The following is an 18,199-nucleotide window of genomic DNA, read 5'->3' as shown; positions in this document are numbered from 1 at the left end:
TAATGGGATGAGTATCTATTAAAGTCATTATGACATATGTTAATTGCAGGATTACTTCATTTAACAGCTGCCCTCAGCTATTAGCTGTGGCTTTTTCATGTAAATCTGTGTGAGTCATTGAAATTACGAATTTATAATCACATTTTTTAATGCTATTGATCAGGCAAGCTCTCATCCTTGACTTCAAAATGCGGCCCTCTGCTGGAAGTGCAGGAAATATATTCAAATGTGCTGGTCATAAATAAACACCTTAGCTTAACAACACAATCTTTCGCAAGCAGCTACACTGTACTGCATAAATCTATGAATAAGATTTACATATAAATCAAAGTCTCAGTGTTTACCATGAATATTACTTTAATCTTTCTTTGCAGATATCAAAACTGGTGGCTTATTACTTATGCTCAGCCAGATCCATCTCTCCCGCTAGCATTATGTTTACAGTGTAACTGAGGCAAATGATATTTCAGATCAGCCTATAGCACATGAAACCCCTCAAGCCCTTAAGACCAACTCATTGATGTATTGAACAGAGACCATTGTATATCCATAGGATCAGTTTAATATTGAATGATACATTTTTAATTACCGCACCACACAGATGTGTACAGTGACAACACTACATCTCTTCCGGGACGAGACTACATCCTGCTTTTATTGTTATTGATGACACTACTCGGATATGAAGTGAATCCAAGAGGTCTCTGCATGCAGTAAAAGGTATGATCTGCTAAACTGCATTTTGAAGAAATGTTTACAGAATGAATATTTTGATGATCAGGATCATGACCCATGAACATTCATTTTATTTTGTACTATTTTATTTTCCATCCATCCTAATTTTTCCTATTTTTTGATTATTTATTTATTCTCGTTTTTCAAACCACTTGTTCTACTGTATGTAGGATTGTGGGTTTATTTAAATACATAAATAAACCCTACAGACAGTAGTGCAAGTTTATTTCTTTATTTTTTTAAATTATTTAATTTTTTTATCGATCCATTTTCCAAACCGTTTTTTCCTATAGTGTTGCAGGTTTATTATTATTATTATTATTTTCCAAATCGAATGTCCTATGTAGGATCCTGGGTTTATTTATGTTTTATACCATTTTTAAGACAAAATCCAGTATTTGTATCAAATCAAATCAAATCAAATTTTATTGATATAGCACAAATAAAAACAACAATAGTTGACCATTGTGCTGTACAAAAAGACAAAGGATAAATATCTAAAAAAAGAGACAGAAAGAATAAAACACCAAGAATTTGTAACACCATTGTAATACTCCTTTTAAATATATTTAAATAGAATCATAATATTATGTGGCATTTAATATTTAGAAACAAAATAGGATCAAATTGAACTTAATAATTAATAATGCTTAATAATTTCTAGAAATTGAGTATAAATAATTAAACACAAATATGCAAGTATATCACAAATTTCAAAATAAAATAAAAATACTTAATATTTCAAACTTAATGAATGGAAATGCATCATTTGTGATGATAACAGTTTGAATGTGGTTAAAAATCACACAAGGTTAATGCACTTAAACATAAATATATTTAAAATTTGACAATTTGGGGATCCCTTGTTTTGTAAACCGAGAAGTACAGGAAATATTCTCAAATTTCAACCCCAATCAAGCGGATTTCAATGGTTGTTCTTTTGTCCTGTATTAGAGCAGATTCCCCTCCCTACAGATGCCATCAGCATTTTAATTGAGTATTGGGTTTTTTATTCACACACCCACATGGAATATACCAACCAGCAGCTGTATACGGCCCATCTGAACATGTACATCCAGATCACGTGACATTATTCACTGGTGATATGGGAGTAGGGGATGAATCAAGAGGAGATAATGAGGCCTGGTCTCTCCCACACAGGAAAAGAGAGACCTCTACAGGGATTCATCTTCAAAGAATGGGTATGTGTTCTCATTTTCACACACACAAACTCATATCCTTGCATAGTTACTTGGGCCCTTGTAATTAAACACTTTCTTGCCTGGATGCACACCCATATGTATTAAATTAAGCTTAAACGGAAATAACAAACAGATTTTGAGCACACATTCCCACACAAACCCCTTCACGAGTCAAAAGCCGATGATTTAAATAAAGAGAAAGTGCGCTAGTTTATTACTCATAATATCTGCAGTATTTTGCCAGCTTTGCAGAGGCTGAAGATGTCACGTGGTGTCCAATACCAGACAAGGAAGCTCAGAGATCATTAAAACATGGCCTTTGAAGAGTTTCTCTGATCTCGTAAGTGTTATTTCTCGTTATTCGCTTCTTTAATCATGGCAATCCTCCAAACACAAATTCCTGCCAAAGTAAATGAGCGCCATTTATTAATGTCTGACAAAGCAGCTTATGAGAAAAACTTCACCGGCTGCTAAAGTGACGCTCGCAAACATTCTACTGACATGAAAAGTAATGCAAAACAAGATGACAAGTTAATTCCTGGGGCACCGATAAAATCAAATTTGCTACTGGCCGCTTGCTTTGGGGCTGATCTGCCTGTCAGAATGAGGAATTGGGCAGATGTAGGAGGCAGCTGTAAGTGACATGGCCTTTAAATTCAGGGGTCTGTAAGCACCAAAGGCTGTTCTGCTGTCCTGTCTCCTCAGGCCTGAGACATGAGAAACAGCTCTGCGGTGGCCAGTAAATACACATAATTGCTGCAAGCTAGCAAGGGAATTCGGGAACCTTATGAGTGTTGCCTTGCGTCATTTGTCCTGACTGTTTACATCTGCAATCTAGCAATTCCATTGACATTTGTGTTAATGAGTTTGGCTGTGTAACACTTCAGATATACAGCTACAAAAATAAATAAAATATAATATAATACACAAGCATTTTGATTTATGGCACTTTCTGCAAGTTACATTGTTACATTGTTATGAAAGAGTCCTTTCACATATTGCGTCTTTTGTGCACTCAAGTTTGTTATTTCAAATATAGCAAATTACCGAAGACTGCAAAGGCGCAAAGGCTGCTCGCATACTGAGTAGGTTCTACATATGAATAAGAACTTTGCAAATGTTAAAATTTACATTATATATGAATGTGTGAATGAAACAACATGTTGCCATGTTGTCACGTGACTTCAATCGCTTCACTGCCATTTTGACCCATGGCAGGGTCTGTTTTTAATGAGCGAGTCATTAAATCATTCACTCAACGATTTGTTCAAAACACTGATTCATTCACACAATGTTATTCTGTCTTTGTTTGAAACTATTTTCATTTGAAGAACAAAAATAGACAAAAAATAACTGGCGATTGTATGTAAAATGTAATTTACTCATTTTGTTAACATACATTTTTTAAATGTTTAATACAAGCAATATCACACTTAAGTAAGACAAATTGTTATTTAAATTGAATGCGTAATATCCTCTTCAAATCAATGAGACACCGAGAATATGAAAAAAGGAATGCTTACAAATGGACAGTGTGATACAGATATAGGCCTAGTCAGGGTAGCTTCATTTATTATTTTTGACAGGAATGAAAACGAGCATGTGATAGAGAATTAGATGGCGTTCAGTGGATCGTATGGTGTGACGACATATCGAAAATTCAGCTAACTAAACATCTTTCCGAAAAAATTAAATGAAATAATAATAATCAGTCAAAAACACCATAACAGCTTTGAAAGTTGTGAGTTACGTCATCTAGGATCTTTATACAGTGAGTACCACTGTTGGTTTTATCAGCGTTAATATCATTCAGTTAAAATCAATATGGCGTCTAACCTGACAAAGGTCTATGGCTTAACCATTTAAGCGAGAAAAAAACAAATTTTATCCTTTAAGTGTTGATGCTTGGACAATATTCTAAACAACCAATTTTTTCAATCATGTTGCGTGTCACCTGTTGAACATAATAGACTGTAACCATGAATTTAGCTGTCTTTGTAGGCTACTTTTCTCAGTGCATGAAGTAGGCCTAGGCTACAGAGAGACTGATAGGTTAATTATGGGGAAAAGCATGGTATGTCAAACACTGCAGGGGTTATGGGACTGGGGATGAAGTTTGGGAGGTTGAGGAGGCACATGGGGTTTTTGGAAGACATGCAGACGTGGGCAGACATAAGCGGATCCCAAGGAGACAAATGGGAATCAAATCATGCCCCATAGCGAAGACTGAATATGGCAGTGGAACAAGGGTAAGATTTTAAACCCCTTAACTCAACACTCACTGCAGTGCTAAAAATAGCTGAAGGTTTGTGCATTGCACTTGCTGTGAAAACACTCTGTTTCCAAGGCCTTAGGCAAATGTCACTGGCAGATTTTGATTTGTGTGATTTTAATCTGAATAGCTGGTTGATGGATGACGACCATCCTTATGATCATAAACTGGCGAGTTTAGCAGTGGTTTTCAGCTGTGATTTGTGAAAGACAATATTTGTACCAGTGAACTGGACAATTGCTACTTGTAGTTAAACCCAGTTAAATGCTTGCCAGCCTAGCCAAGAGAATGAGTGTTTTTAGTAAAGCATCCAAAAATGTTTTATATCAGCCGCAGAGAATCATTTTGTACATTCAAATCTCTGATTCTTCAATCTAAGCTTGTTGTCAGTCTTCTGTCGTGTGTTTCCCGCCCTCTTGTGTCCTTATATGGTTTTTCATATCCTTGTTTAGTTTGATTGTTTATTATTTCGTTCAGCTGTGTGTGTTTAATTATCCTGTGTATATTAGTTCCTGCCTGTTCAGTTAGTTTTCGTCTGGTCTACTCGTTACTCCCAGTGTTCCTGTGTGTCCCAGCCTTGCCTTTTCTTGCCTTGCCTTGCCTATGTTGAGTTTGGGATTAAAGACTATTATTTGAGTTCATCCTCGTGACAGAAGACCAGACCAAACCGAAAGTATGCGGCGCCCCCTTTTCACTGTTTTGTTTTCTGTTTTTTGATAGTTTTTAGTTTTGTTCCTGTTTGTGTTTCCCCGCGGCATGGAAGTCGCTGCTCGTCCTTCCGCCATAGCCCGCGAATAATGCGTGGGAGTTCAGTGGGATCACCGCGAGCGCTGCGAGTCTGCGAGTCTGCTGGCCATTCGTCAGTCAAGTTCGCCGGCCGCTACGGAGATAAGCCCGCCGGCCACGGCTCACTCAGGCCTGCCAGTTGATCATCAGTCAGGTCTGTCGGCCGATCATCTGTCCAGCCTGCCGGCCGTGGCTATCCCAAGCCCACCGGTCGCTCATCAGTAAAGTTCGCCGGCCACTCCATAGTCAAGTTTGTGGGCCGCCGCTCACTCACACCTGCCGGCTGTGGCTCCCTCAAGCCCGCTGGCCATCCAGAGCATCCAGTTCCGTAGTCACGGCCAGGAGTGCCGTTCCCAGTGTCCTGACCAGAGTCCAGTGCAGGCTCCAGCCCCTGACCAGAGTCAAGTCATTTTAAAGTCTTGTTGTGTCCACAGGAACAGTTTTAACCTACCTTGTCTTGTTGGTCATGTCCATGGAGACTCGTCAGGGGCAGGCGGCTCTTCTAGTTATGGAGGGCATTCCCAAGCCGCCTGCCTCTCCTGTTGCTGAGATGGAAACGGTTCCTGAGTTTACCCTGTGAGGGCCCCTGACTCCACATCCAGCCCAAGGAGGGCTGTTGTGCTTCCCGTCATGCCCAGTAAAGGGCCTCAGATTCCGAGCCTAGCCCAGAGTGGGCACCTGTTCCTGTGGATTGTCTTGTTCCTGTGTGTTTAGCCCATGGAGAGCCCCGGAGCCCGTAAGTTCCCCCAAGGAATTTTTTGGGAGGGGTAGTAGAGATCCGGCTGTAGTGGCCAGGCCGAGAGGACCGAGGCCTTGGACACGAAGATCACCTGCCATGGCCTCCTGTGCTCCCTGCACCGCCATGGCCTCCTGAGATCCCTGATCCGCCATGGCGCCCCAAACTGTCTGTTCCATCCAGAAGAGCGCCCACCCCTTAACATAAATATATGTAAAACTGTTATGGCACGGGGCGCGCCTTCCGGGAGGGGGGAGTTATGTCAGTCTTCTGTCGTGTGTTTCCCGCCCTCTTGTGTCCTTATATGATTTTTCCTGTCCTTGTTTATTTTGATTCATTTATTTCGTTTAGCTGTGTGTTTAATTATCCTGTGTATATTAGTTCCTGCCTGTTCAGTTAGTTTTCGTCTGGTCTACTCGTTACTCCCGGTGTTCCTATGTGTCCCAGCCTTGCCTTGTCTTGCCTATGTTGAATTTTGCATTAAAGACTATTATTTGAGTTCATCCTAGTCTCCTTGCTTCCCTCGTGTGTGTGCACCGTGACACTTGTCTGGTGGATATATTTTTTAATGGGGGTTCAGGAAGATTTACACACGAAAATGGTTTTCATTCACCCATAACCTCTATTTCCGATCCAGTCCTGTTTGGAAAGAAGAACGAGTTTGCTCACCACACTGTTTGATTTATGAACTCATTGACAGGGGTTATGGGCTACATCTTTCCAGTTAGTTTATTCCCACAGCGTATTATTTGGTGCCATCCATTGTCATTTTGTGAATGGGAAATATGCAACAAATAAAATATGGAAGTGGAAAATTTTTTCCCTGTTAACACACCCCAGACAGAGTTGCATGGGCACAGAAGATTGGCTGAATTTTTCTAAAAACACTTGGTGTGTTTGCCATTGATCGGTTATGTTTTGATACAGATATGGACTAAAGGGAGTGAGTCATATGCCTCACGCCCATTGTTAAAGGGTCCTGTTGGGAAATTAAAACACATAACCTTCAGAGAGAACTCTTGTGCGAGTTAATCCCCGGCATATAGCTGACAGGGAACTTATTTTATTTCCACCCTAACTGTGAGACATATTCACCAAATTCATGGTTAATGTGCATGTTGTCGGGCAGAAATTGTTTGATCTTCTGATACACAAATAGCCTATCAAATTCAACCTCAAAATAATTTCCTCTACATATGACGTCACAGATGGGCAAAAATATTAGCCTATTACATCTACCCAAGAAAAAAACCCTTCCATTGGAAAACTTTTTTTATTTTAAATAAAAAAATGCCTATTTACATTCCAGTGAGGCTTAGACGAGTCTAGACATGCTTAAGTAGTGAGGTGTCTACACTTTCAGAGTGCAGGTGGCCCTTGGCCCCTTGCAATTAAACGCATAAATGAGAAAATTATTAAGCATTTCCCAAAATCTCTAATAAGCAAACTTGCTCTTCACATTACCACTCTTAAGATATTAGAATGTTCAAGTGCTCATTTGACGTTTCTAGGAACTTTAAGGATTGAAATGCAAAATAAATAAAATAATAGACATTTAATTTATGCAACCATATAATTTCCCCCATATTTTATGCATGTGGTTCAAATATAGTCAGATACGTCTGGTATAATTACTGTAACACCAGGAGCCCCTTTCTATTATGTTCCTGCTGTGTACAGTCAAGCATCTGTATTCATGTTCTGGTGTACTAAAATTATTGCTGAACACTGTATATAGCACACACACAATACAGATAGATCGATAGATATAATTATTATAAAAATTACATATATTTGAATAGACATATATTTATTTAAGTGTTATGCCATCAGATTTAAACAGCCATGCATGTTTTCCAAAGTGCTCCAAAATGTTCAAAAGCTTCTCTTATACAATCAACAGAGCCTGCAGTATTTGCTCTCACAACTGAATCAAAACACATAGACGGATGTGTCCTTAGTGAAGTTTAAAAAAAAAAAACATTCCGGGGGCAACATTAACGCATTTGATGACTTGTCTCCAGCGCATTTACGCAATGAATGATCGCGCTTACGTGCGAACGAAATCAATGTTAAAGGCGGGGCGACACCAGACCACATAAATGCATGCAGTTTGGAGCACATAAAAGGGTGCAAGGCTGTCGAGATGGTTATTTGCGCCAAAACTTTGCATAGAGACATATAACGGCGTTGCGCGCTCAGGTGCCAAAGCTCCCTCAATTCAGGACCATGGAGAGCTCCAGTCTGAAGACGCGCATGGCTGTGTGCGCGCTGCTGCTCTGCTTGTTGATCGGAGCCAAAGCGAACGAGTCAGAGCCGGAGATAGAGGTGGAACTGGACACAAGAGCCATCAGAGACTTCTACCCCAAAGACCCAAACCTGACAAGTGAAAAACAGCTTGTGAGTAATGCATCTTTTGCTGCGCAGTAGACATTAGGCTATACACAAAAGTCCCAGAACTTTTAAAAGTTTTTGCTTGATTTTTGTGTCAATTGTTCGATTGCCTTAATTGGAGTGATTTGTTTTGAAAAAGGTGATTGAAAGGAAACCTTTTTCCAAATGTTTTGTCAAACCAGCTCGGGGCTCTGCAAGAAGTTCTGGAAAAGCTGCAGACGAAACGAATCCCACCTTGGGAGAAGAAATTTGGTCAAGTTCCCATGGTATATATTTATATTATACATGTTAACTTTGCATATAAGTGCGAGTTGCTTGTGCTGGCGACTTTGACATTGCGCAATTGCATGGATATGTGTCTTGGCTTTTTTTATGTCTGCTTATCATTTTCATGTAATAGTGAAATATCTCCTAATTTATTTATTTATCTATTAATAAATAAATAGTATTTGTTAGATGGAAGTTCTTATTTGTTTAATGATCCATTACGTGTCTCCAACCATTAGCCTTAAACAAGTGCGCTTTTACGCACTAACGCAAATGCTGCAATGGCAAAAGTAACACGATCTCTCCTGTTTTCTCTTGCCAGTGTGATTTGGGGGAGCAGTGCGCGATCAGAAAAGGCTCTCGAATCGGCAAGATGTGCGACTGTCCGCGCGGGGCTTTCTGCAACTTTTTCTTGTTAAAGTGTTTGTGATGGAAACACAATTCTGAATGGACTGTAATGGGATGGAGTCCATATGCATTATATATCATAAATAACTACAGTTTTATTTATATTAATATTTTTTTAAGTGAAGAGACTGAAGACACTGAAGCAAAGTTGTAAAGAAATTGTTCTTCAAATATTTGCGTGATGTAAACATGTGATACTGTCATATTTAATGTTAATCTGCTGTTTTGTGCATTAAAGTGCAATATAACTTGTTTTGTAAAGTTGTCTGTGTATCAGTTATTATTATATTTGCATAATACAATAACATTTCTTTTGCTATAAAACTTTAAAATATAAAACTACTGATTAAGGATGATTCAAATTAGTTGGAAATTTTCCATGAAAGTAAAGCTAAAAAATTAATTAATTAATTAATTTAATTAAAAAATAAATAAACAAATTAATTAATCAATTAAAAATAAATAAACTCACAGCCTATCATTGAATGTGATCCATGCACTCTGTATAGTTAGTTAAATAATGAAATTTTGCATTGTTAAACTTCTGAAAAAGCTGTGTTTTAGCTGGATAAAAATGTCCAGAATAAGACAGTTTATCGTCCCTTCATAGCTGGATTTGCCTGCAGAACATTAATGACGTTTAAATTACGTTGCATGTTCATATTCTGTAAAATAAATAAATAAATAAACAAATAAACTAAAAAAAATATCAGCCCATCCCTCATTAGTCACAGTCAGTCCCCTAAATAAACTGGCCAATAACTGTGAATTGCATTGTGCAAAAATCAATTTCCTCACCTTTTCTGCAGTATTTATTATATTATATTATATTACATTATATAAGTATTTATATATTATATTAGTATTTATTTATTCATCATATTTACCATTATTAAACAACACAAAATGCTGCAGGTCCACTGTAGAAACACAAAATTTTGTGGATTAAAAAAAAGTTAATAACATTCAATTCAATCTGTAGAGCCCTGAAAATACTTATCTATCCTTTGCCTGTAAGTGCTGTATTGATCTCCTCTTTTTCTTTTTGGAATCAATTACTTGCCACTTGTACCAAACCAAAGCTAAATGAGGTTCTGACAAATGTGGCATATGTTGAGACGTCACTCGGTTACTTTGCTTTTGCATAACAAGCTCTTAGCCACAAGAGTCAGAATCAGATTGTTCTGATCAGAGCCTTCAAAGTGAATCCAAAATATGAAGCAAAAAAGGGAACATAAGTTTGTTAAAAAGAGCAAAAAAAGCTCAACTTCTGAATTCGATATTCCCTCTGACTGGTCAAATGATGCAAAAATTGCCTCTCGTACAGATGATACGTCAGTGATGACAATTAACATAAGATGAATTGATGGCTTTACAGAAAAAGTGTCTTTCTTTGGCTCAGCCACCAGGAACTGTTTCAGACAGACAATTTGGTGTTGATGGTTATTTGTTAAGATGTGTTATGCCCAACACTGGCTACATCCGTCCTCACCTTCCTTAAGGTGCTTATGTGTGCCTTTAGACTTATTGCTCGGCTTTGTCACTGATGCCACATATGTATGCTGCCCCCCAAAACCTCTTTTGCAGATCAATATTTCATCAGACGAAAAAAGAGTGTGATGTTGCCCCCTAGAGACATAAAAGTAAAGTAGAGGCTTTTTATGGCTGTGAAAAGCTGAAGGCCAGCAGTGCTGAATTACTTGGACCATGAATGGATTTCTGCTGCCGTCATTGTGGAGGATTGAAAATGCTCATTGCTGTAATCACTTGGTGATTGTGAGGTTGATTGAATGGCCACTTAATCAGGACAGTAACTGGTAGGAGATGATGCCTCTTGAGTTAAACTGACATTGGCAGAGCTCAATTATTTGCTGAGCACTAATAAGATTCTGCTTCAGAAAGAACCAATTTGATCTGAGATCAAATATGGTTTGATAGCTCTGAGAAAGAACATACAGTAAGAACTTAACATAAATATATGTAAAATATATTCCAAAATATATTTAAAATTGTTTAGAGGTTTATATTTAAAAGATACATTTGTATATATATATATATATATATATATATATATATATATATATATATATATATATATATATGAAATTATTAATTTTATATTTAATTTAGAATATAATAAATATAATATAAAAATTATTACAATTATTTAAATGTTTAATTAAAAAAATTAAGTAGAAATACAATATAAAATACATTTAAAACACTTTATTAAATAATAAAATAAAATAGGATTCAGCAACGTGCTACTGTGTTTTGGGTGACACATTATTACCCATATTTTTATGAATTCTTAGCAACATTTTATGCTCAACCTCAAGCACAACCTTCAGACTTTGCTAATTTCTTTCTGCTTGCTTTCTGTGTGAGCCTTTCTAGTGACTGATAATATAATATAACTTGATATAAATTATATGTACAATATATCAATAAATATGATAAAAAGTAAAATTACTATTTAAAAGATATCAATAATATATTACAATTTATTATGTAAATAATTAGATTTTTTATATATTTAATATTTCACTGATGTTGAGATTCGAGTTCTGATGTACCTTTCTAATTTCCTTCTGCTTGCATCGGTTGAGGCTTTCTATTGACTATCCGATATGGCATCTTGCAGCTAAAAAAATTCAGAAATTAATATAAACTATATCTATAATATTATAATAAATATTGTAAAAAAAAGTTAAATAAAATAATCATTACTTTTAAATATATTAAATAAATATAAATATTTTTTTAATTTGAAATAAATTAACTTAATCGTTATATGAAAATAAATATTACAAAAATAAAATTATTATTTCAATTTTACTGATGTCGAGATTCAAGCTTTGACCTCAAGCACAAGCTTCAGACGACTGACCTTGCTAATTCTTTTTTGCTTGCATTCTGGGTGAGCCTTTCTCATGACTATCTAATATGGCAGCTTGCAGCTAAAAATACCAGCATCACCTGATGGATCAGAGAGTAGGACTGCAATGTCATCCTACCTGCCGTCTGGATTTGTGAGGTATTTGCTCTACAGCTTATGTGAAAAACTGCCAGATCCATTTCAGCTCCTCGGCTCAGCATTTAAGTTGGGAAGCTACTGGCCAAGCAGCAAAATTTTGGACTTCTCAGTCAAAGTGTCTGTACTTTAAATCCCAAAGGTGCTGAGGATCTGAGAAATCAGACAACAATTAGAGAGTCATTGAGGTTGCAATATTGTTCAGTAACTGCTATGTCCAAAGCATTTATACCTGATATGTTGTGTTTAGTCCGTTCATTTGTAAGTGCTCTCTAAATGACAAACAACAAATACAATTACAATCGACCCTTTCGTTATTATTTGAAATATATATATATATATATATATATATTCAGAAATGTGAGTACTGCACTTGTCTATAATGTCCAGCAGAGGGCAGTATGAGCTCATTTCTATGAGACCGACAGACTGCTGACTCACTGTAAAATCCAGTTTATGGCCAGACAGGTGCTTCTGCATCTTAACTCACCTTCAGAGGGAAAGCCCAAGCTTTTATTTATTTATTTATATATATCATATCCCTCCTTTTTCTCTCTGTTTTAAATCTTTGGTTGCCTAACACTAACAAAATTTGTGAAATTACTGTTCAAGGCAGATTTAAGGATATATGAAAAATGCATATAGAGTATGTTCTTTAACCAGCTTCTTTAATAATACTCTTTTTTTTGTAATTGAATGCTTCTCATAATTTCAAGTATTATAAGATTGGATGCAGTCAGTCTAGTAGTTTTCTTTCACACATCATTGCTTTTTTGACTAATTGTAATAAAAGAAAAAACAAAAACAATTTTACACTAATTTTACGAAAAAAAGAAATGAAAAGAAAAATAAGAAAATGTCAGAGGGCAACAAAACATGGACAACAGACTATTATATTTGTATTTATATGTTATTCATAAAATATCCATAAACAATATTTTGATTGCTTAGCAGTGCTAACCTGCATTTCATTCAACTTGTATGATAACTTGTATATTTATTTTGTGGTGTACATCTATAAACTTTTAGCTTTATTTGAATCCAGCAATGAAATTCAAAATAATTATTTATACTAACAATATATATTTTTACATTATTCTACTACACTAGAAAAATGATGTGGGAGACCACACACAGATCTATCTATCTATCTATCTATCTATCTATCTATCTATCTATCTGTCTATCTAAACCACCTATCTTAATGGACAGGAATACCAGTGGAATCTTTTTAAATAGGCTAACTATTAATTATCACAAATTATTTGTTTACAACAGTTGAATTCCAGACGAATATTCACGTGGCTATCTTTCACTGCACATTTTGAGGTACTGTTGAAACCACAGCCCGTTACATTTGAGTTAAGAATATTGCGTCGTATTTGCATCGCGACGCTATTTTTTTTTTTTATTATTTTTTATTTCTTTCTTTTTTTCCCCTTTTTGGCGTCGAGCTGTGACATCACACAGCTGCATGGTCTTTTAGCCAATCAGACGCAGGTAAACAGCGCCTAATTTCGCATAGTTTGAGCAGCAGCCCTAGCTGTCTTAACTTTGCAGCAGGGCAGGTGGCAGCAGTTGTCATGGAGATAACCGCAGGCCCGGCGTCGGCGCGCGGGGTTGTTTCCATGGAGATCCCGAGGCGAGGTGCTCTGGCAGCGGTGGAGGAGGACGAGGAGCGCGGGCAGACGAGCACCGAAGAGCGGCTCCAGCCGACCTCCCGCCAGGGAAACTTCTACATGCTCATCGTGATCGGAGAGATCGCGACAGAGCACCAGCTGCACACCGCCAGACAGCACATAGAGCGCGGTGAGCCTCTTAGCGTGCCTCATCTGACACGTTCAATATGGCTTATGATTTTTCCAGATTTTTTAAAATCAAATTATTTTGTTGAATGAATATTTATTATTCACAGTGAATTGACAGATAGCCTACCAAATTTATTCTTATACCTATTTAAATTTATTAAGTCGTGATGGTATTACATGGTATTTATATTGTCAAAAAATCAGGGAGATGTCTTGCATACTTCATCTTAACTTCATTCAACGCAAACCGATCTAGGCTGCAAACTGTGCTGCGGTGGGCGTGTTCATGTAATTACTTACTGACGTACTTCAGTCCCAAACAAACGACGTTGCTAATGTTCATTTCTAAATGATTACCTATGATATAATTTGCTTAATAGACATAATTAAGTAACTTCCACACATCGCTGTCATGTGTACTTCTTTGGAGCGTTATATGATCTGATCAGACCATTGCATACTAGCTCCAGCAGCAGCAGCAGCAGCACACTGCGGCGACCTCGCCTGATTGCACGGAGCACTGCGCCATGAATTGTGCATTTTTGGATGAATTTGATGAAGCTGCAGTTTTGATCGTCTCTGTAAGGACGGGGATCTTGAGATATTGTTGTTGAAAATGTTGTTTATTTACCACTATATTTTGGGCAGGTGTTTAAACTTACTATAGGCCGGTGAATAATTATGGCAGTAGGAGTGTCCCCAGTGTTTATTTTTCTTTCAAGCATAAAATAGTCAAGGAAAATGTGCATAGTCTCAGAAAAAAGGTACAAAGCTGTCACTGTGGTGATACCCTAAGGTACAAAAGCTAAAAGGTACATCTTTTTATCTTTTTTACTCCTAAATAATACGTAGTAGCACTTTAAAAGTACATATTAGCACCTAAAGTGTATATATTTAGCTTTTGTATCTATGGGTACATTTTTGTAGCCTGTTATTCAATAGAAGCAATCAAAGCTTAAGCATCTAACATTTAGTAATAAACAGTTAAAACATTTGCCCTTTAGCCTTTAACTTATGCCACAAAATGTGTTAAATATGTCTTAAAATAAGTATATAAATCTTTAATAGACGTTGTTTGCAGAGTTATCTTTTTAGGCTGTTACCATAATTCTATGAATTCTAACTGATTTTATGATTTAAACGATTTTATTTCATTTGATTTTAATAATTAAATTAAAAGTGGCAGGAAAATGCAAAGAAGTTATCACTTGTACTTTGGTTTAAAAGCAGCAAATAAATATAAAATTTTAGTGGGGTTTTTTTTTACAGTGCACATTCAAATCATCAACTAGTTTACAGAAAAGCTAAATTTTAAAGTACAAAGTTAAGTGTTTTCATATTTCAGAAAAGAAAATAGGTTAATTTTTATTGTAAAAATTCTAAAATATGTTTTATTATTTATCTGCCAACGTTTTGTTCTCATAAAAGTTGGTTTGCTGAATGAACATTTTCTTTTCATAACTACTGGCATTTTGTCTAATGATCATGAAGCTTGACTTTGACTGTAAAACATAAGTATATAAAATAACAAATCAGAGCTTCCAACTGCACTAACCTGAGAAACAACCAAATTAGAACATAATATTCAGAATCAGGGTCAACTAAACTTGTTATGCTACTCACATTCAGTACATTTACAATCCTGACATGCTCACTCTGCAGCATTCTCTAATGTTTGAACGTCTAGAAATCTGAGGATTATCCCATTCCTCCTGACAGACTCTTAATCAGAAATTAGCATATCGATGAGCATAAAATCAATACTGTAAGGAATGTCTTGTGTTTCTAAAGGCTGTGTAAATCTTATTCTGAGAAAACAGAAGTATCGGTTCATCTCTGCGGTCAGTACCTGTTTTAAATCCCAATGACACAGCATTTCTGAGGACAAACGCTGTAGTGTTTGCAAGATTTACACTTCATCTACAAAGCAAAACAAAATCTGAGGAAAATAGTCCTTCATCTCTATGAAGAACAGAGGAGGAAGGACACAGCCGAGGAGAGTTAAGAGACATAGAGATTTCATTTCATTCCCTAATTCTCCAATTTGGACTTTGAAGTTCAGCGCAGAAGGAGCTTAAGACATATCTAAAATTTTGGGATCTTATGTAACACTCAATGAATATTCTGAGCACATCACACTAAATCTCATGTTTAAAACTATATGGCAGATGTCTGAGACCATACTAAAAACTGGGGTTGAAAAATTACAATTTAAATATAAACTAAAAGTTTATTAAAAAAAAGAAAAATACTTTAATGGATTCATTAAGTAATTAATATAAATATTTTCATTATTATTATCACAATTACGTTATTACAATTATAGATAACATTAATCAAAATATTAATATGAATAAAAAGTTTTTACTCATTGTTATATTACATCATATTACTAAGTAATATAATTGCAATGAATAAAATGGTTTGATATACGCTATATACGAAAAGAGGAAATTTTGAACTCAACTTTTCACACAAATTGCTATCACATTTAAATACTAAGTAATAATACAAAATTAAGTAATATAATTTGTAAATAATGAAATAGTATGATATATGTTAATATGTGCTATATATACAAAAAGAGGAAATTTTTCATTTTTAACTCAGCTTTTCACGCATTATTTATTCATTTTTATAATATAATCTAATGAAAAAAAAATTATGATATACAGTATATGAAAAAAGAGGAAATGAGCTAAAGCTCATTATATGAAACGAGGGTGTGAATGAACATTGTGTACACATGTAAAGTTCAGGTACTTTGCTCATATTGATCATGTCACATGTCTCTCTGTACCTGCAGGTATTCGTACTTGGGACATCAATGTGTCAGAATGTGACCTGGACCAACAACTACAGCTTTTCATAACCAGACATTCCGCCCAGTTCTCAGCCGAGGTCAGAGGTCAGTCCGATTGAAAGGATGACATCTTGATCCTGCAGTAGAGTTGAATGCAAATGAAGTCAGAAGTTTAAATGAACATATACTGTATAAAAAGATAAAGCTCAAGCTAAATGAACAATTGCAAGGATGAGACATAAAATTCCATTTATTTCCTAGTATGCCACACATAAATAAATATTTTAATTGGAGTCAGGCTGTTCATATGGCCAGCCCAAGGTCACACTGCGGTGATCTTGCTTACAGCGAGCTCACTCATAACACACACGATATGTAGCTAATGCTGCACTGAGAATCTCTCCACGGGGAGTTCGGCATGTGTGTTTGCACGGGTCCTGCTTCCACTGTACTGCCTGGCACAGTGGTAATCAAAGAGCTGTGTCAGGAGGAGAGGAGCTGCAGAGCCAGTGCTTGACTGCTGCAGTGTGTGCGCTGGGCGGGACGGACCTTGATCTGTGTAGTGGGTTGAGCTGAGGCAGAATCATAAAGGCTCAAATGTGCCTCTTGTGTAAGACAGGCCGTTTTATAAAAGTAATAAGCTGTTTTTCAAAGACTAGAATGCTATTCATTTGCTAACTGCTGAGGAAGTGCTTTACTTCCCATTTTAAACCCTAAGCTGCTGTCAGAGGAGGTGAATAATACAGTAGCCGGAGACAAATTTCATGTAAATTGCAATGTAATTTAGCATAGACTGCTTTTGTTTTGAATATATATAGGCAATGGGACTGCATGTGATCAGTTACTGCGAATGTCATAATGCTTTCATATAACAACCGAGCTCTGCAGAGATGATGTATTTCTGTAAGCCAGAACCCTTCAAACGATAATTTTAGCATTTCTGGTTTCATCATTCAGAAGTCAGTGGGTTTTTTGAACGGGTTTTTGATTAAATGAGTGAAATAAGGTTTGTGGTTAACACAAGCTCAAGATATTTTCACATTTATTATATGACAAAATACATTACCTTATCCTGAAAAAGGCGCTTGTTAACAAGTGGCTAAATGGGACAACAGTGGGTGTTGCGAAACATTAAACTTTTAACACACCAAACAAGAAACCTCATCTACTCACTAGCTTTCACAGCCTCATTGTGTTTTTAATTGCGTTCATTAATTACTCACCCTGATGTCGTACCAAACCCGTAAAACCTTTGTTCATCTTCGAAACATAAATTAAAATATTTTGATGAAATCCGAGAGCTTTCTGACCCTCCATAGACAGCAACGCAACAGACAAAAGTATTGAAAATGTATTCTCGTAGCTTCATTAAAATTAAGGTTGAATCACTGATGTCACATGGACTATTTTAATGATGTCCTTACTACCTTTCTTGGCCTTGAACGTGTCAGTTGCATTGCAGTCTATGCAGGGTCAGAAATCTCTCGGATTTCATCAAAAATATCTTAATTTGTGTTCAGAAGATGAATGAAGGTCTTACTGGTTTGGAACGACATGAGAGTGAGTAATTAATGACTGAATTTTCAGTTTTTTGATGAACTATTCCTTTAACACAATGTGGGCCTATAATACTAGGGTTAGAACAAAAGAGCACTAATAGACTGCAGTGACAGAAAATGGATGGAATAAAGCTTGGGAGTTGGAGTGATGCCCTCTGACCCTGCTGAAGGGCGTGATGTGTGCTTAGATCAGAT

General features: G+C 36.4%; 2 protein-coding genes across 2 annotated transcripts in view; both read left to right on the top strand.

The window, feature by feature from the left end:
* The first annotated feature begins 7,697 nt into the window (after window positions 1–7,697).
* Window positions 7,698–9,016, top strand: cart2 (cocaine- and amphetamine-regulated transcript 2). Its single transcript, XM_058767283.1, has 3 exons — window positions 7,698–8,131; window positions 8,308–8,391; window positions 8,715–9,016. The coding sequence occupies exons 1-3, from the start codon at window positions 7,961–7,963 to the stop codon at window positions 8,820–8,822; spliced, it is 363 nt and encodes a 120-aa protein (XP_058623266.1). The 5' UTR covers window positions 7,698–7,960; the 3' UTR covers window positions 8,823–9,016.
* A 4,363-nt stretch (window positions 9,017–13,379) lies between these two features.
* Window positions 13,380–18,199, top strand: part of LOC131534396 (microtubule-associated protein 1A-like) — a 32,774-nt gene continuing 27,954 nt past the window's right edge. Inside the window, exons 1-2 of the mRNA XM_058767227.1 lie at window positions 13,380–13,643; window positions 16,449–16,550. Coding sequence (XP_058623210.1) covers window positions 13,418–13,643; window positions 16,449–16,550 — 328 coding nt within the window. The 5' untranslated portion in view covers window positions 13,380–13,417. The remainder of the gene's footprint in view (window positions 13,644–16,448; window positions 16,551–18,199) is intronic.

This window comes from Onychostoma macrolepis, chromosome 25, assembly GCF_012432095.1.
Source record: "Onychostoma macrolepis isolate SWU-2019 chromosome 25, ASM1243209v1, whole genome shotgun sequence".
NCBI classification, from domain to species: Eukaryota; Metazoa; Chordata; class Actinopteri; order Cypriniformes; family Cyprinidae; genus Onychostoma; species Onychostoma macrolepis.
This window is presented reverse-complemented; position numbering and strand designations above follow the sequence as displayed.

Excerpts from the sequence above, each read along its gene's own strand:
- cart2 (XM_058767283.1), top strand. The coding sequence starts at position 7,961 with ATGGAGAGCTCCAGTCTGAAGACGCGCATGGCTGTGTGCGCGCTGCTG. Across the intron at positions 8,132-8,307 it reads TGACAAGTGAAAAACAGCTT|CTCGGGGCTCTGCAAGAAGT; the intron begins GTGAGTAATGCA and ends TTGTCAAACCAG. Across the intron at positions 8,392-8,714 it reads AATTTGGTCAAGTTCCCATG|TGTGATTTGGGGGAGCAGTG; the intron begins GTATATATTTAT and ends TTCTCTTGCCAG.